General features: G+C 35.7%; 1 protein-coding gene across 1 annotated transcript in view; it reads left to right on the top strand.

Moving 5' to 3' along the window:
• Positions 1-19,347, top strand: part of LOC150102439 (1-phosphatidylinositol 4,5-bisphosphate phosphodiesterase classes I and II-like) — a 900,535-nt gene that overhangs the window by 733,801 nt on the left and 147,387 nt on the right. The window contains exon 25 of the mRNA XM_090399636.1: positions 7,829-7,897. Coding sequence (XP_090255762.1) covers positions 7,829-7,897 — 69 coding nt within the window. The remainder of the gene's footprint in view (positions 1-7,828; positions 7,898-19,347) is intronic.

Genomic DNA, 19,347 nt, shown 5'->3' with positions numbered 1-19,347 from the left:
AACCCAGCTCTCAGATCCATAACTTTGGTTTGAACACCATCTTCTATACTGTGGTTTGGTGTTTTGGCTAATTTCTCTTTTATTCCATATAAATTTATTCAGCTGGCTAACCACCATACCAGTTCTGCTTATTCTGTTGTCTATTTCCAGATTTAACCTGCCATCGTCACTACAAACTGTGCCTAAATAGCAGAAATATTTCATCTATTCTATAGGTTCTCCATTCAGAATGCAGCTGAAGTTTTCTATGTCCTGCCTATTTTCATCGTTTTGATTTTGTTATTGCTGATTTTCATGCCAATTTTGTTGACAGTTATTATTCAATTTAATTGAGAATCCTGGAGACTTGCAGTAGAAGTGTTTAGGAGTACATCATCTGCATAAAGCAAAGAGTTATGTTTGACATCTCTAGTTCTAATATCAGTCATTATGCCACTTTCTTTCATAATGTGATTCATGCAGATGATGAATAAGAGTGCAGATAATGTGCATCCTTGTCTTACCCCGTATTTTATATCAAACCATCTTCCTGTATTCTTCCTTCAATTCTAACTGCTGAATGACAACTTAAATATAGACTGTGTATTCCTCTGTATAATTTTGCATTCACCCGATATAATTGTAGTGTTTTGAAAAGTTTTTCTGTGGGTACCTTGTTATATGCCTTTTCCAGGTCTACAAAACTTAAGTACAGATCCTCGTAAAGTACTTTCTCTTTCACAATCTTTCTCAACCTCTTTTCCAGTATGCTTCCATAAATCATCTTACCTGGATCACTCAGTAGAGAAATTCCTCTGTAATTCTCACATTCAGCTTTATTCCCTTTTTTATAGACGAGTACTATGAGATCTCTACTCCAATCATTGGGAATTTGACCTTCTAACCAGACCATCTGTATTATGCAGTGTAGCTACTGCAAAACTTTATACCTTCTACTTAAGTATTTCTGGTTGAGTACCATCAACTCCAGCTACCTTTCCACATTTCAAGTTTTTAACAGCATTTTCTATCTCAAGTGTTGATATGTACGCCTCTTTGCATTCCTCTTGAAAATTTCCTAGTACATTTCTATCACTGTTTGGTTCATTTTTATTATTATTATTATTATTATTATTATTATTATCCAGGCCTCCATGGAGTCAAATGACTCATTGTGGGAGGTCCTTCCTAAGAAACACAAAGTCTATTAAGACTCATCGAGAGGAGGTCCCCCCCCCCCAAGAAACAAAGTCTATCATACCACTCCTTGAACTCATTGACCATTCTCGCTCTCACCACTCCATCAGGCAATGCATTCCATGGTTCGACCACCCTCCATGCAAAGAAACCACTCCTCACCCTCTTGCTCACAGTTTCTTTTCATAACTTCCAGGGATAGCCTCTTGTCATCACTCCTTCCTGCTGTTCAACCAAGTGAAAGAACTCCCCAGTGTCAACCCTGTAACCACCTCTCAACAGTTTAAAAGTCTCAATCATATCACCTCTCTTTCTATCCACCAAACTCTGCAGTCCACATTCCCTCAGCCGATTCTCATAACTAACATTGTACAGTCCTGAAACTCTTTATTATCCACCTTTTGTACCCTTTCCACAGTTAATTTATCCCCTTCAAATCCTGGGGACCAAATCTGAGAACAATAGTCTAAGTGTGGTCTGATCAGAGTCTTATACAATGGAATGATGACCCTTTTATCTCTGCAGGTCAGTGTCCTTCTCATTATTGCAACAATTCATTTAGCAGCCGTTCAAAGTAATTACTCCAGACATCTAGGATATCCTTATCTTCAGTTTTCATGTAATCTTTATCACCTTTGATTCCTTTTAAAGTACTCTTTGCTGCATTTCTAAGCTTCTTCAATAACCTCCAGAATATTTTGTCACCTATCTGATATTTATTTTCTATACTCTTACCAAAGTCTTCTCATGACTTTTGTTTAGCTACTTTTACATAGCGTAGATTTATCACTTACATTTATCTCTGTACTCTTTTAGGGCATCTGCCAACTTATTTGCAAGGAACTTTTGGTATGCTTTCTTCTTTTCCAGGACTGCTTCTTTAACTTGTTGTTTCCACCATGGTGTTCTTATTTTTCTATTCTTGCAGACAACTTCACCACCCTAGTTGATCAATGAATGTCTTCATCAGTGTTTGATACTGAGACTCAAAGGTTGTTTGGTTCTTGTTTTCAAACTGCTTCAAATTTTCTTCAATAATGTTTGAAAAGTGATGTCTACAATTTACCCGTAAAAGCTGCTCAGCTTTAATTCTTAAACAGCTTTTACAAGCTGCAAGATTTATTTTATTTTATTATTATTTTTTTAATTAAAGGTAAAATTAGGTAGGTAGTTAAGTAGGTTACTTGAATTTAGCATCAGAAAGGGCTGGGGAAGGGATGTGAGGAATAGTTATTGGTGAAGTGAGTTTTGATTGTTTTAGGTTGCTGAAAGTGTGGGTTAGAGGAGTGGAAGTCATGATAAAAAATAGATGGAATATTTTCACATTTAGTTTGCTAAAAAGAATGCATACTGGATAGAATAATCTTCCCGTGTTATTTTTTTTAGATGTTATTTTTATGAGGACTGTTTATTCTTTTAGGACTGTTAAGTTGAATAAGAAGGTAGCCTAGTGTCTGTGGGCACTTGAATGAGTGCGAGAGTGGGAAGAATGATCACAGAACTGAATGCAATAATCTTTAAATGAAACAAAAGTTCTTGTTGATTTCCTGGGAAATTACAATTATGATTCTTCTCTTTCACCATTCATTTTTCTAGCCATTGCCAGATAAAGGTCTTCCCCAGATTCCATCTCACAGAAGAGTTTAAGGTTTCTTCTGTACCACTGAGTTCCAGCCATCTCTTTAGTCTCATTCTCCAGATGTCTTTTTGGTCTTTCTGTAGCTCTTTTCATCCCTGAAGTACCATTCAGACATAATCTTTTTTACTTGCAATATTATTGCTGCTTATATCTTTTATTGGCTGTTACAGTATGTCACCCTGATCTGAACCCTAACCCAAATGTAGCACTTTCTATCTTGAATGGTAATACCAAGCAGTGATCTCTCCATTTTTCCTTTGGATAGTGTTTACATATATCACATATTTTTCTTTCCAGGCAAATTGGAATGTCCCTTTGATTGTTTCATAGTGTTTTCCAAAGGCCACCCAACCAAGTTAGATTCTTCATATAACTTTTTATTCACAACCTTCCTTTCCTGTAACATTTTGTCTAATTGATGAAGTTACTGTGTTAATCTGCTAGTTTTCCATGTGTACTTTTTTTGCCATGTATTTATTATATATTATTTTTTCGTCTTAGTTTATATTTAATCCTTTTTCTGCAATCAGTTCATTGATCATTTATTCCAGTTCTTCTGCTGAGTTTGCCTAAAAGAACAGTGTCATCAGCAAATCTTAAGTGATTTCCATAACTCTCTTCCATTTACTATCACTCTTCTGTTTTTCCATTCCAGATTTATACATATTTCTTCTGTGGCTATAATAAGAGTTTAGGTGAAATGGTATCTCCTTGTCTAACACACCCTTCGTTTTATTCGAAATTTCATATTTGTTCCTGATTTTATAGATGCAGTCGAATTTTTATGTACACTAGATTGGCAATAGTATTTGGACACCTTGTGTGCCATGCAAATTTTGGGTTCTACCACAATAAAATTTCAGGGAGTGTCTGTGTAAGTCTGGTAATAAAAGATGAGATGTGCTATATGCTTTACACTGTACTCAATATCAAGATGCCACTTTCAGCTGAACTGACAAACTTCCAATGCAGGATGGTAGTTGGGTGTCGAATAGTCGTCTTTCTGTCCATGACATTGCTACCCATCTCAATATACTGAAATCTACTGTTGCTTATCTCATTCATAGATAGAAAGTTCATGGTGCTACATAGCAAGAAAACATTGTGAGAGGCCACGACACTCAATGACTGAGATCAACGAGCTCACAGAGAATTGCCTGCCTTAGGTTACCATAGCAGAGTTGGTACAAGCAAGCCACACACACGCATATATCACTCCCTCAATGCCAAAGGATGTTTGGACTGGTGTCTTTCACACCATTCTTGGACCATAGATTGGAAAAGGGTTCTTGGGGTGACATACTTTCAAATGTTTCACTCTGACTGGTTGTGTTTGGATCTGGATATTATCCCAGGAAATGGTTCTGGCCGGACTACATTATTTCAACTGTTTGGTGGAGGTTCAGTAATAGTATGGAGATGTTTCAATTGGATGGGGCTTGGTCCCATCCAGTTTGGCTACCTGGACAACTTCATGTTTCTGACACTGTGGAAGTAATTTTGCAGTGGCCCTTGGATGTTCAGCTGGACAGTGCTCCATTCCATACTCACTGCATGTCTGACACTGATTTCCACAAAACAACAAAGTGTTGGCCAGCTCAGAGTCCAGACCTCAACCCCATCGAATATCTTTTTGACAAATTAGAATGCTAAATTTGCTTCAGACTACAGTGGGTTTCATCAGTAATGGGGATAGCTTTGCATGAGGAATGGAAGAATATTCCTGTTATGCATATCAAAAATTGGTTGAAAGTATGTCCCAAAGAGTATTTGCTGTTGCTAGAAATGTAATTAAAATGCATATTTTTGACAACAATTAAGTGTCCAAATAGTTTTGTTAACACAGTATACATATGACCATGGGCTTGAGAAATAGATTTGTCAAGCCATGGCAAGTAGATTTTGCCAGCTGGTGAGTAGCTGTAGACTGCAGTAGTATATTTTTTAATTGACAAAAAATAACTTTCTGAACAAAATCTGTTTTTAACTTTAAGCAAGCATAGCAGAATATGTATATCATATACAGGGTCATTCTAGTAAAAAAATTAATGCAACAACAAGAATGTTCTCTAAACAGTAATACAGCCCAACTAATCACTTTATAAAATTCCTGTTTACTTATTGGTATATAACATTAAAAAAGAAAAGAAAAGTTGGGGGAGGGATCTTAGTATTTTTTTTCGTGGCAAGTAAGAGTTTGTATAATCTGTCAAGCATTGTGTATGGTATATCGATTTAGGTTTTTTTTTCAATATAATGATTTGTTTAATGTTTTTAAAATACCAATGTTGAGGTTGAATCAAACACCTTTTCAAAATCAATAAATGCTGAACCTAAAGGAGTTTTGATATTTATTTGTCTTATTATATAATTATGATCAATTGTGTTATAGTATTTTTTTTTCTCAATCCTGCTTTTTCTGGAAGTAGGCAAAAAATTAAATATTTTTGTATTCCATTGGTAACACTTTTTGTAATTTTTAACATCTTTTCTGTCTCTCCTTTTTAAAAATAATATAGTAATCCTTCAATTATCCAAATGCAGTGGGAAAGCAAATTAGCAGTCATATAATTGATGGATTGAATAACAGAATGTACTGTTTTTTAATATGCTGTATTAGAAGGTATTTGTCATACTAACCTACTTGAGGATCACTTAAATTATTATTATTATTATATGTGTACCTCCATGGAGTCCAAAGAATCATTGCAGGAGACCCAATCTATCCACATAATTTATCATACCTCTCCTTGAACTCATTAACAGACAAAGCACTCACAACCAATTCTGGCAACCCATTCCACTCATTCACAACTTCTAGCAAAAAATCTAGTCCTCGTATCCCTACTAACCACACCTTTTTTTTTCAAGTTCCAGGGATGACCCCTTGTTCTATTACCTCTAGCCAAGTGCAGAAATATTTATATTCCCCCTGCATCAATTCTATAAAACTCTTTAAGCAACTTAAATGTTTTTATCATATCCCCTCTTTTTCTCCTGTCAACCTACTTCTGCAATCCACACACCTTCAATCTATCCTCATATGGAACATTCCACAGGCCACTCACCATCTTAGTCACTCACCTCTGAATCCTCTCCTCCTCTCCACTACTTCCTCAATCCCAAGAATCCCAGGGGACCAGACTTGAGCAGAGTAATTCAGATGCAGACATATCAAAGCCTTTTAAAGAGGAATAATAACTTCCTTATCTCTACTTGTAAATGTATTCTTTAATAGCCAAGTAATCTTATTGGCTACCTTAGCAATATGTCCTCTAAACTTTAACGCTCCGTTTACCACCCTAATTCTCTAGCTTCATCTATTTCCTGGAATACAGTATAGTACCATCAATGTGATAGGTTGTAATCTGTTTATCCCAAAATGCATAACTTTACATTTATCGACATTAAAGTGACACCCCTTAACTTTTGCCCCTACTGACAGCCTATTTAAATTGTCTTGCTAGCTCTCCACATTCACCTTGATTAACTATTACTTTACCTAATTTTGCATCATCAGCAAACGACTGAATGGTTCCTTTCAGGTTATTTCCGAATTCATTTATGTACAAAATAAACAGCAATGGTCCCACCACTGAACTTTGCGTCACACCTCTAGTCACCTGTTTTGGCCTCGATTCTGCCCCTCCATATACCACTTTTTGATATCTGTCCAGCAGCCACCTTCTTATCCACTTAACCAGTGTCATATCCATCTTCATCTGTTCTAATTTGTATAACAGAATTCCATGTAGTATTCTGTCAAATACCTTTGCAAAATCATTGTGTAGCCATATCCTTTATCCAACTCACCTTACTCTATTATAAGAAGTTAGTAAATTAATAAGGCATGACTGACCTTTCACAAGGCCATGTTGACTCTCATACAGTATCATATTTATATTTATCCATTCTTAAATTCCCTGTTTTACCAATTTTTCTAGTACTTTTACCACCATGCCTGAGATACTGATTGATCTATAATTTGCTGGTGAAGGTCTGGATGGTGTAGGTGCAGAAACAATCCAAGTTCTTATGTAGTTACAAAGAAATAATTACCTAAAACAGCATGTGAAGGAAAAAATCAAGGGTTTTATAATAGCAGATTGCGATTAGGGAGATTTCAGCCCCAATAACCTTAAATGTCCTGTTCCACTGCACAACCTTGCTCCTACTGCTGCTTCATACCTTCCAAATTCTCTGCCTTAATAGAAAATACAGAATTTTTAAAATTCTACCCCTATGTTTACTTCCCTTCTCCAACTAAGCATGACTGCACATACTTTCTTAAGCTTTTTGCCACTCATTCTCAAAGGTTTGGTTTATTTGGATTCAGTTTCATTACTTTTTTTTTGATCACTTTGTAGGAAGCATTGTCAAGAGAGAGAGAGAGAGAGAGAGTTTGAAGAATTCTTCCTACAAAGTGATCAAAAAATGTAATGAAACTGAATTTCAGAATAATCCTGAAGAGGGTGTTATCCTGTTTATACAAATTTTGGAAAGACTTGAAAAACTGTATGCTATCATAGTACTGTATTTAATCGCACACTACTCACCATAAATACCACAAGAGTTAACAGTATATTTACCTTAATAATAATTTTTAAAAAGAATTATGTGCGTGTAATCATACCAGTTTTGACACATTTAATGTACCATGTTTAATTTTAGAAAAGGTATAATAAAGTTTTTTTTAAAAAAAAAAGAAAAAGTAATACACTTGATTTATTTACAGATCATTTTTGGAACGGTCACTCATCGCAAAACCTTGATGATTTGATCAGCAAAGCAAAATTGATGCTTTAAAACATATTAACTTTGAACAGCAGAAAGTTAGTAATATGTCATCTGATTAGAACAGTTGTCAGATATTTATATATCTGACAACTGTTCTAATTTTTTCATTAACTATTTCATTTTAATAGAAATGAAAATTATATGAAAAGCACTTTACATAGCATGAAATTATTAGCAGATATCATCTGAAAAGAATTTTGTTTTCTTCTCATGCAGAACGTTTAAATCAGTCTGTTAGAAGCTTGTCAGATGAGAACACCCCAGACAAAGCACCATCATTATTGGGTAAGAAGATTATGCATTACTGCTAAGTTAAGCAATTTCTACATGATCAGTATGCTATTTTTAGCATTGCAGTAAACTCTCACTATAGCAAATTCAAAGGAATCACAGGACTAGTTTGTTGTAGTTAAAATAGAACATCTTTAACAGTTCTGTTTTCTTGTTAAAACACTGTTAAAGATGGAAATGATAATTTATGTAGAAGACATTTAATTGTCTGTTAGAAGTAGCCAACAATCAAGTGCAGGACAGAATATTGCAAGATCCTGGAATATATGCAGCTTACAAACATTTGTTGTTGTTGTTTTTGGCATATAATAGATAGCTTGTTTGAAATATATTGTTAAATTGTTTTATATGATTATTTCAATTTTGGATGTTTCAGATTCCATAAAACTACAGAAAACAAACTTTCTGTAGAAAACAACAGAAAGAAAAACAGAAAGACAGAAAAACATCAACAGAAAGTTTGCTTTTAGTGAATTTTCTGGGCAACAGCATTGATACTATGTATCTTTGACTGAGACTTTTTGGTAGTTTATAAACAGTGAGTTCGCTGTAGTAGTGTTTGCTATAGTGAGTGTTGACTATATTAATTTATTTAAAAGTAGCCATAAATAATGCTAAAAAACATTACTAGTTTTCATGGAGTTGAAGAGATTTTGGACAGTGTCCATTAGAAGAGTGGCTAAGTTAGCCATGTCCTTGGAATGCCATCTAAAAAACCTGATAGTAAATGAAGATAGATGGTATGTATGAGACATGTAAATTACTGAAGAATTTGCATCCATTTAATGCAGAATTGGAAGAGAGTAATAGGGGTCGCTTAAGGGGCAAAGCCAAATAACTGGAAGGAGACCTCTACATCATCTTTCAGGATGTGGAGAACTGATTGGGGCTTCTGACCTAATGTTCAATCCTCACCATTATGTGGTGTGCCCCATTAGTAGGTATCTACTGGATACTGAACGAATGAGGATGGGCTGGCAATTTGGGACTTAGCCAACCAAATTATACTTTTTATTGACTTAAACCACAAATTCATATGATTATATAAAATGATGAAATTTCATGCCGGCTGGGGCATCGGCCAGTTAAACAAGGCCTCCATTGTTTTCATCAGGAAACAAGAGTGAAAAGTCAGCTATTAGAACAAGCTCCAACTCATCATCTAGAAGAAGAAGAACTGAAGATAGGAACCATCAATATAAGGAGTGTTAATGGAAAAAAAAATCAAACTTGCAGAAGAATTCGAAAAGTACCACATGGATATAAATGGCATTACTGAGATAAAGAAGACAAAAACAGGGAGATATTACTAAATAATAAGTATAGGATGCTATTTTCAGGCAATAATGATCGAGGAAAGGAAGGAGTTGCAATATCATTCACCACTTAACATGAAGATAAACTTCTTGATTGGAAGGCAGTTTCAAGTAGAATTATGTGAGCAAACTTCGGAATGTGGAAATGAACAATGAAACTTTATGTGATCCAACAGAGGGTTCTTCTAAGGAAGAACTGGAGGAATTTTTTTTGAGTCATTAGAACAAGCAACTGACATAAAGAAAAAGGAAAAAGTGGTCCATTTTGGAGACCTGAATAGCAGAGAAGGAAATGGAAAAATCCCACCAGGCATATAGGAAAATTTGGAGAAAAGGGAAAAACTAATAATAATGGTAAGTATTTACTTGGCTTCTGCTCAGGACACAAACTAGTCATTACTAGCACTATGTTTCAACATAACTATGTGCACAAATTCAAATGGAGAGAAAACACAAGAAATAAGAAAAGCCTCATTGACTACATCATTTTTGATAGTGATATTATAATGCTGGTACAGGATACAAGAGTGTACAGAGGATTCAAAATTGGAAGTAACCATTACTTAGTACTAAGCAGGATAAAAATGGATATCACATTGAAAACAACAGTATGTAAAAAAGTTTTAAAATGAATTAAAGTTGAGCAACTTTTACAGGTGAATTGTAGATTCAACTATGCCAACATTATTGAATAAAATTTGAAGCAGTTCAAAAACAAGAACCAAGACCTTTGAGTCTCAGTGTCAAACACTGAAGAAGACATTCATTGATTCAACTAGGGAGGTATGTGGTGAAGTTGTCTGCAAGAATAGAAAAATAAGAACACCATGGTGGAAACAAGTTAAAGAAGCAGTCCCAGAAAAGAAGAAAGCTTACCAGAAATTCCTTGCAAATAAGTTGGTCAATGCCCTAAAAGAATACAGAGATAAATGTAAGTCAGCTAAGGTATGTGTAAAAGTAGCTAAACAAAAGTCATGAGAAGACTTTGGTAAGAGATGGAAAATAAATATCAGATAGGTGATATTTAGATAGAAAGAAGCTTAGATTAGATAAAAATAGTTATTAAAGAAGCTTAGAAATGAAGGAAAGAGTACTGTAAAAGGAATCGAAGATGATAAAGATTACATGAAAACTGAAGATAAGGATATCCTAGATGACTGGAGTAATTACTTTGAAAGGCTGCTTAATGAACCAAACAGTGATAGAACTGTACTAGAAAATTTTCAAGAGGTACTCCTCTTTGCATTTCTCTTGAAAATTTTCTAGTAATGATATAGAAAAAGCTGTTAAAAACTTGAAATGTGGAAAGGCAGCTAGAGTAGATGATGGGGGTATAAAAGTTTTGCAGTGGCTACACTGCATAATATCAGAGGGCCTACTTAGAAGATCAAATTCCCAATTTGATCTTCTAAGTAGGCCCTAAAAGTTGGTAGACGAGTAAAGTAGACGAATACTATGAGCTTTCATAGTACTCATCTATAAAAAAGGGAATAAAGCTGAATGTGAGAATTACAGAGGAATTTCTCTACTGAGTGATCCAGGTAAGATTTATGCAAGTATACTTGAAAAGTGTTTGAGAAAGATTGTGGAAGAGAAACTTGGAGAAGAACAAGCTGGGTTCATGCCAAATTGAAGTTGTCAAGATCAGATTTTTACTTTAAGACAAATAACTATATCGTGGTAATAAGACGAGGATTTGTACTTAAGTTTTGTAGATCTTGAAAAGGCATATGACAAGGTACCCAGAGAAAAGCTTTTCAAAACACTGCAATTATATGGGGTGAATGCAAAATTATACAGAGGGATACATATTCTATATTTAAGTTGTCATTCAGCAGTTGAAGGAAATATAGGTCATTCAGTTGAATTGAAGGAAATATAGGAAAATGGTTTGATGTAAAATAGGGGGGTAAGACAATTATGTACATTATCTCCACTCTTATTCATCATCTGCATGAATCACATTATGAAAGAAAGTGGCATAATGACTGATATTAGAACTAGAGATGTCAAACATAACTCTTTGCTTTATGCAGATGATGTACTCCTAAACACTTCTACTGCAAGTCTCCAGGATTCTCAATTAAATTGAATAATAACTGTCAACAAAATTGGCATGAAAATCAGCAATAACAAAATCAAAACGATGAAAATAGGCAGGACATAGAAAACTTCAGCTGCATTCTGAATGGAGAACCTATAGAATAGATGAAATATTTCTGCTATTTAGGCACAGTTTGTAGTGACGATGGCAGGTTAAATCTGGAAATAGACAACAGAATAAGCAGAGCTGGTATAGTGGTTAGCCAGCTGAATAAATTTATATGGAATAAAAGAGAAATTAGCCAAAACACCAAACCACAGTATAGAAGATGGTGTTCAAACCAAAGTTATGGATCTGAGAGCTGGGTTAGAAATAAAGCCCTTGATGAAAGACTAGAGACCACAGATATGAGGGGGTCCGGGAAAAATTAGGGGAATGAACCAATGGTTCATTCCCCTAATTAAGTATATGGTAAGTATAATATATTACTTGAGTGTCTGGTGAGTACAGAACAATATACAAGTTTAAATCTTTGTCTTATGATCATTTTGTTAGATAGTGAGACCATCCCATGATCAGTCATTTGAAAAATTCCATGCACAGTGTAATTAAAAGGGATTTAATTGATAAAAAATTTATCTTTTTAGTGCTATTCTTATACTCTTATGATAAATGTTTATAATAATCTGTGATATCTAATAAGAACCAAGCTAGGGAAAGCCTGAAAGAGTTAAATTTGAGAAGTGGTATCATTGAAAATTGTTATAGACCCAAAATGCATTGTTATGTTTGTACATGAATGCTAGAAATATCAGAAATAAGGGGATGGAAATTGCATTCATTGATTTTGTTCACCAAAATATTGTTGGAATTAGTGAGCATGATTGAATAAAAACAAAATCCTGACAGTAATTCTCGTAGGAAGGCTTATACGTTGGTTATACATGCTTACTAAATAACTTAAGGAATTCACAACGTACAATAGATTTAATTTATATTCTATTGTATGAAGATAGAAGATAAACAACAAAAAAAAAAGGAGTTGGAGTGCTGTTCATGATAGAAAAGGAGTTGTGCTCATGCAAGGTACAGATGCATAGGGAAAATAGTGGCAGTGGTTTTGAAACAGTATGGTGTGATGAAGTATCAGTGGATAGAATGAAATATTTATTTGGAGGTTATTATAGACCTGGTAATGTAGAGGGAAGTAAGAGTAAGCAAATTATATAGTAAAAGGTTTGTAATTAGTTGCATTATCATTTGTACTAGATATATTTATAGAAACTTATATGGTTTACACCAAAAATGTAGAATTTTTTCAAAAATTCTAATACATTTCATGTGTCACCTGGACATCAATATAATGACACCTTGTAATGAGAGAGAGAGGTGAAAATGTGTCCTTTGTAGATGGTAAGAAAGAAGACAGATTTCAAGCTGGTTTGAAGAAAATATATAGATTGAATTTTGCAAAGAATTTCATACTATTTGTTCAGAGGTTCCTTTAAAGTAAGGTATTGAAATTCTTTTCACATTGGATTGTAGTCTGGTTGACGGATGATAATTACAAGGGGGGGGGGGGATGGAAAGTTCTGATAAAGACCTAGGACAAAAGTGATATTAATGTCCTTGTATGTTCTTTCTTGTGGTTATATCAGTTGCTTTAATATAATTTTTGTTCTTGGTGTTTATCAGAACTTTCCAGCCCCCCCCCCCCCTCGTCACATCAGTAATTTTCTGAATAGTACTTTCATTGTATCCATTAGACATCAGATTGCTTTCAATTTTATTTGATTCATCTAATAAAAGGGGCAGATCATATGAGCTCTATGTATAAGACTTTTGATAATACCTATCTTCTGTAATGAATGATGGCCTGAGAATGAGTGAATGTATCCATAAGTAAAGATTGGTTTTTGATAAACCAAAAATTCAACATAACCTGTAGGATTTTGAATTAAGGTATCCAAAAAAAAAATAGATGGTTGTTGGATTCGTGTTCAATACTGAACATGATACACAATAAAAGAGTTTATTTTTTCTAGGAACTGAAGTAATTCTAACTTTGAGTATGACCAGACCACAAATATATCATGAACAAAATGCAGCCATTTGTGAGGGTGAGAAAAAATAGTGTGAAAGAGTTGATTTTCTAGTCCTCCATAAAATGATCAGTTAAAGCTGGTGAAATAGAACTGCCCATTACTGTTCCTTCAATTTGTTTGAACAACTTATTCTCCCAATGAAAATAGCCTGCATTAATGGTGAATTTAGATAAGCTAACAATGTCTTCCAGAAAATCAGATTACAAAAATTGAAAAGTCTCTTGTAGTGAGATGTTGGTGAATAGGGAAAGTACACTACTTGGAAAGAAGTCAACAAACACCAAAGTGTAAGGAACAAACAGCCATGGCACCCACCTTAATAAGATGTACGACCTTCCTTTCACTGCGATGACTGCAGCACTCCTACAGGACATACTTTCCACAAGCATATACAATAGCAATCAATGAGAATTTTGGACCATTCTTCCTGTAAGTATGTAATCAGGTCCTGAACTGTTGTTGTTGGGGGATGTCCCTTGACTCCACTCAATGCTCCATTTCATCCCACAGATGTTTAATAAGGTCGAGATCAGGGCTCTATGGAGACCAGTCAAGTGTGGTGATGTTCATGTCCATAAACCACATAGTTACAGCAACAGCCTTATGATATTGTGCATTGTCTTGCTGAAGAGACAATGTCAGTTCCATAGAAATGCCACAAAGTAGGAAGCATTGCATTGTCCAGAATGTTCAGATACCTTTGTCATCCTTTGTGATGACAATATTTGTATTTTGGCACAAGGTGTGAAGAGCTTTGAACTTCTGAGAAGGGTTTTTTCAAAGGAGGCAGTTTTGATTTATGTAAAGTTTGCACAGTTTCAAAACATAATTTATTAGCTTCATCTGAGTGTATTTCTCTGTTCCTTTTTTTCTAAACTTACATAATTTTTAAGTAATATATATATATCAAGGAGTCAAAGTAAAATCAGTACCTTCAGAGAGAGCATTTAGTTTGTTAAATATATAACCCAGCTCTCATGGATAGACTTAGATAATGCTTAGATATCTGATGTGGTAGAACAAGTTGTCTACATTAATTGAAGGAACAGCAACAGACAGTCCTATCTCACTAGCTTTAGCTGATTATTGGAGCATGTAGAAAATCAACTCTTTCACACTATTTTTCTTCAACCTCATATATGGCTGCATTGTGTTGATGATATCTTTATGGTCTGGTCCCACTCAGAGTGAGAATTACTTCAGATCCTAGAAAAAAATAAATTGTTGTACTCCCACATCAAGTTCACTATTGATAATGAATCCAACTGCTGTCTACTCTTTTTTTGGATACCTTAATAATTCAAAATCCTACAATGGATAAAGAATAAAAATTAGGAAGAGCTATGAGGAGTAGATCAGATGTGACTTTACAAGAGGACTTGAATAGGCTGAGTGAATGGGCATGGTAGTAGTGTTGCAACGTGTAAGTTTTTAAAATTTGGAAAACAAAGACAGGATGTAGAATATACAATTGGTGGGAATAAATTGGAGAAGGTGGAGGAAATAAGATATGGGGGGGGGGGGGGAGATGAAGACCTAAAATGTGAGGATATTACAACAGATTGTAGCAAAGATGCAGAAAATGCTGATGTATAGAATTAAGAAGATTATGACTGACCTGTACAAAGCCTTGATTAGGCCACATGTACTACTGTGCACAGATTTGGTCACCTGGTTTTCGAAAGGATCAAGAGTTGGAATGTTGAGTATGAAGAAAGGTTGAGAAAATGCAATCTGCAGAATCTAGCAGATTGGAAGGAGATGGGGGAGATATGGTAGGGTTTTTTGTTATCAGATAGTAAAGCATAGAATAGTGGGAGATGGAAGGAGAACAAGAGGTCATTCCTGAAAGCCCTATAAGGATGGCATGAGCAATAGAGTGAGAAGTGGGTTTTTTTCATGGAGAGTGGTGAATGAATGAACTACCTGTGGTGTCTGGAGAGAATGAGTGCATTTAAGACACTGGGTGATGAGCTGTGTGTGTGTGTGTGGGTGGGACAGAGGAACCTCTCACAACGAGTCCTTGACTCCATGGAGGTCTGATGATAATAAGCTTTTAACAGTTTTCATAGCATTATGACTGACAAAAATTCAGTCTACTTGTTTAGACAAGTAGACATTAGTATATTGGCAGATTAGGCTGCATACGTTTATGTCATGTTATTCGTGACTTATTTTTCACGGTATTAACAACACCACACACACACTTTTATCACAAAGATATTTTATTAACACTTATATTTCGCTGATTTTCAACTCGGCATCATCAGAGCCCAACATACTTGTATGCACGACAGTGAGTGAGTGAAACAATATAATTGCAAAAGACCTAAAGTCCTATTTTTGATGCCCTCTAAAGGGAGGAGGGGGGAAAGCAGCCATCCAGGAGTTTTTCTTAGGATAACCGTCTCCCAAATTTTTGGCAAATTAATGCAACCATATTTGTTAAGGTCGGGAGAATTCTTCAAAGCCATTGCTGACTCAAAAAATAATCTTTCAGATATATAACGACTCCTAAATAGCATATTCGTTTTCCTCCATCTAATCCTGTGTGAAGGAGTGTCCAAAGCATGGTCTGCCAGTCCTGACTTGCCATAGTAATAGTAGCGAATGTATCTTTCATGTTCTTCCAGGCGGATGTTCACTGATCTTCCTGTTTGCCCATAATAGGCCAAGTCACAGTCACAAGGAACTTCATACACTCCTGGGTGTGCTAAAGGGTGAAGTTTATCCTTAGGCGAGCAAATCAGAGTTGCCAGCTTGACATAAGGCTTGAAAGTGGTGCGAAGGCCATGTTTCAACAATACTTTGGCTATCTTTTCTGATGTACCTCTGATATAGGGAATAGAAATAGTCATGTTGTATACTTGTGTATTAGGGGAAGGCAGAGTAATGGGCCTATGTAGTATTTTATCTATTTTGTAGGGATTGTAGCCATTGGTTAAGAACGTATGGCGCAGGTATTGGATTTCAGTGGTCAGAGCTGTATTGTTAGAACAAATGGCTCTGGCTCTGTGTGTAAGTGTCTTTAAAATGCTGTATTGTTGGACTGGATGATGATGTGATTGTTTATGTAGGTATCTTCCTATGTGTGTAAGCTTTCTGTAAATAGAAAAAGATAGTGATCCATCTGAAAGGCAGGTGACTAATGTGTCAAGAAATGGTAAACAGTTATTTGATTCTTTTTCTACTGTGAAGTGAATTTTAGGGTGTTGACTGTTATATAGGTGACAAAACCATCCAAAGTTTCTTGTCCATGGGGCCAGATGGCAAACACATCATCTACATAGCATAACCACACTTGTGGCTTGTATGTAGCTGTGGTAAGTACTTTGTTTTCAAAGTGTTCCACGTACAAATTTGCTAACGGGGGAGAGAGGCGGGGGGAGACCCATAGCGGTACCATTAATCTGTTTGTAGAATTTTCCTCAACATGTAAAGTAACCTGCATTCATGGTAAATTGAAATATAATTCAAAAATATCAGGGGAAAATTTACTTTATTAAATCAAGAGTGTCTATAAGTGGTACATTATAATAAATTTAGTTTAATCCTTTATCCAAGTGTGAGCAAACAAAGTTTGCGCCTGAAAGTATCTTCAGGACTGGGTTAGGTTGGTACACACCAGGGCAACTCGTTGCAAAGGTGGAGCAAGCTACCAACACTCCTATCTCAGTATCTCCTATAATGCAAAACACATCTCCTTGCGGATATGTCTAATGTTATGCATTAAGGGAAGGACCACTACCCAGACTAGTTTCGACCTTTATTGAGGTCTCTTCAGTGGGAGCCAGGCCCAAGTGGAGATATCGGGCAGAAGCATTAGCAGGTCATCTCTACCTATAGGAATTGCCAATTGGTGTGCCACCCTTTTTTAATAATTTACTCTGGATTTAGAGAAAGATGTTGAAAGTTTATTTTTCACTTGGTTAGAGTATAATAAATTTAGTTTAATCCTTTATCCAAGTGTGAGCAAACAAAGTTTGCGCCTGAAAGTATCTTCAGGACTGGGTTAGGTTGGTACACACCAGGGCAACTCGTTGCAAAGGTGGAGCAAGCTACCAACTATAGGAATTGCCAATTGGTGTGCCACCCTTTTTTAATAATTTACTCTGGATTTAGAGAAAGATGTTGAAAGTTTATTTTTCACTTGGTTAGAGCTCCCACTGAAGAGACCTCAATAAAGGTCGAAACTAGTCTGGGTAGTGGCCCTTCCCTTAATGCATAACATTAGACATATCCGCAAGGAGATGTGTTTTGCATTATAGGAGATACTGAGATAGGAGTGTTGGTAGCTTGCTCCACCTTTGCAACGAGTTGCCCTGGTGTGTACCAACCTAACCCAGTCCTGAAGATACTTTCAGGCGCAAACTTTGTTTGCTCACACTTGGATAAAGGATTAAACTAAATTTATTATACTCTAACCAAGTGAAAAATAAACTTTCAAGTGGTACATTGGTAAATAAGGAGGTGGCATCGAAACTAACCATTATGTTTGAATCTTTTAGGATTAGATTTTTAACCAGTGTTTTTGAAATGGACTGAATTTTTTACAAAAGTAGAGGAGTTGTCAGTAAGGGGGGGGGGGGCAAGCAACTTGGCTAAATGCTGGGCCAGTTTATATGTGGGACTATCTATGCTATTGACTATGGGGCGTAGGGGGATATTAGTTTTGTGGATTTTTGGTACACCATAAATACGGGATGGTTTAACATGAATTGGTTTTATTTTCCTGATGATTTCTTTGGGCCATGATGTCACTTTTTCAGTCATTTTCAGACTTTTTTCTTTTGAGACATCGTAGGGTCTCGATGTATAATTTGATATGTGGAACTGTTACATATGAGATCTTGCATTTTTCTGTTATACTCTTCTTGATTCATGATAACTGTTGTATTTCCTTTATCGGCTTTTGTAATAATAATATTTTTATTATTATATAACTTTTTTAGGGCAGTTATTTGCTTACGTAGCATATTGCTTTTTGGAGGCTTAGCCTTGTTTAGAATACTTGCTATATCTAGTTGCACGTTATTGGCCATTATTGCTGGCGGAAGATCATGGATACCCCGTTCTACTTTCATCATAATTTCTAGTTTAGGAATTTGTTTGGGCGTGATGGCAAAGTTATGTCCTAGACTGAGAGCGTTCTTGGCTTCTTCAGTGAGTGTTTACGATGATAGGTTTACAACCACATTGTCGCGTCGAAGTTGCGGTCGGGACTTCGTATGTTGGCGCTGTTGTAGGAGTTCATATTTCTTTAGGTGTTTGCTTTTTACTTTTGTGAATTCTTTTTTTGCTGCAACTTCGGAGATGTGCTGTAGGACAGTCCATATTTCAAGATTTAACACATTGATTAGTTCTTGTTGTAGAGTTGTGATAGAGCTGTTTAGCTAAACTCCTGGGTGTGCTAAACACCCAGGAGTTTAGCACACCCAGGGTGAAGTTTATCTTTAGGCGAGCGGATCAGAGTAGATCACCACTTTCAAACCTCATGTCAAGCTGGCAACTCTGATCCGCTCGCCTAAGGATAAACTTCACCCTTTAGCACACCCAGGAGTGTATGAAGTTCCTTGTGACTGTGACTTGGCCTGTTATGGGCAAACAGGAAGATCAGGGAACATCCACAAGAACATGAAAGATACATTCGCTACTATTACTATGGCAAGTCAGGACTGGCAGACCACGCTTTGGACACTCCTTCACACAGGATTAGATGGAGGAAAACGAATGTACTATTTAGGAGTTGTTATATATCTGAAAGATTCTTTTTTGAGTCAGCAATGGCTTTGAAGAATTCTCCCAACCTTAACAAATATGGTTGCATTAATTTGCCAAAAATTTGGGAGATGGTTATCCTAAGAAAAACTCCTGGATAGCTGCTTTTTTTTTTTTTTTTCGTTAGAGGGCGCCAAAGATAGGGCTTTATATCTTTTGTCTTTTGCAATTATATTGTTTCACTCACTCACTCACTCTCGT

The sequence above is a fragment of the Typopeltis vanoorti genome, chromosome 10 (genome assembly GCF_054136105.1).
Source record: "Typopeltis vanoorti isolate ZY-2024b chromosome 10, IOZ_Tvanoo_1.0, whole genome shotgun sequence".
Lineage (NCBI taxonomy): Eukaryota > Metazoa > Arthropoda > Arachnida > Uropygi > Thelyphonidae > Typopeltis > Typopeltis vanoorti.
This window is presented reverse-complemented; position numbering and strand designations above follow the sequence as displayed.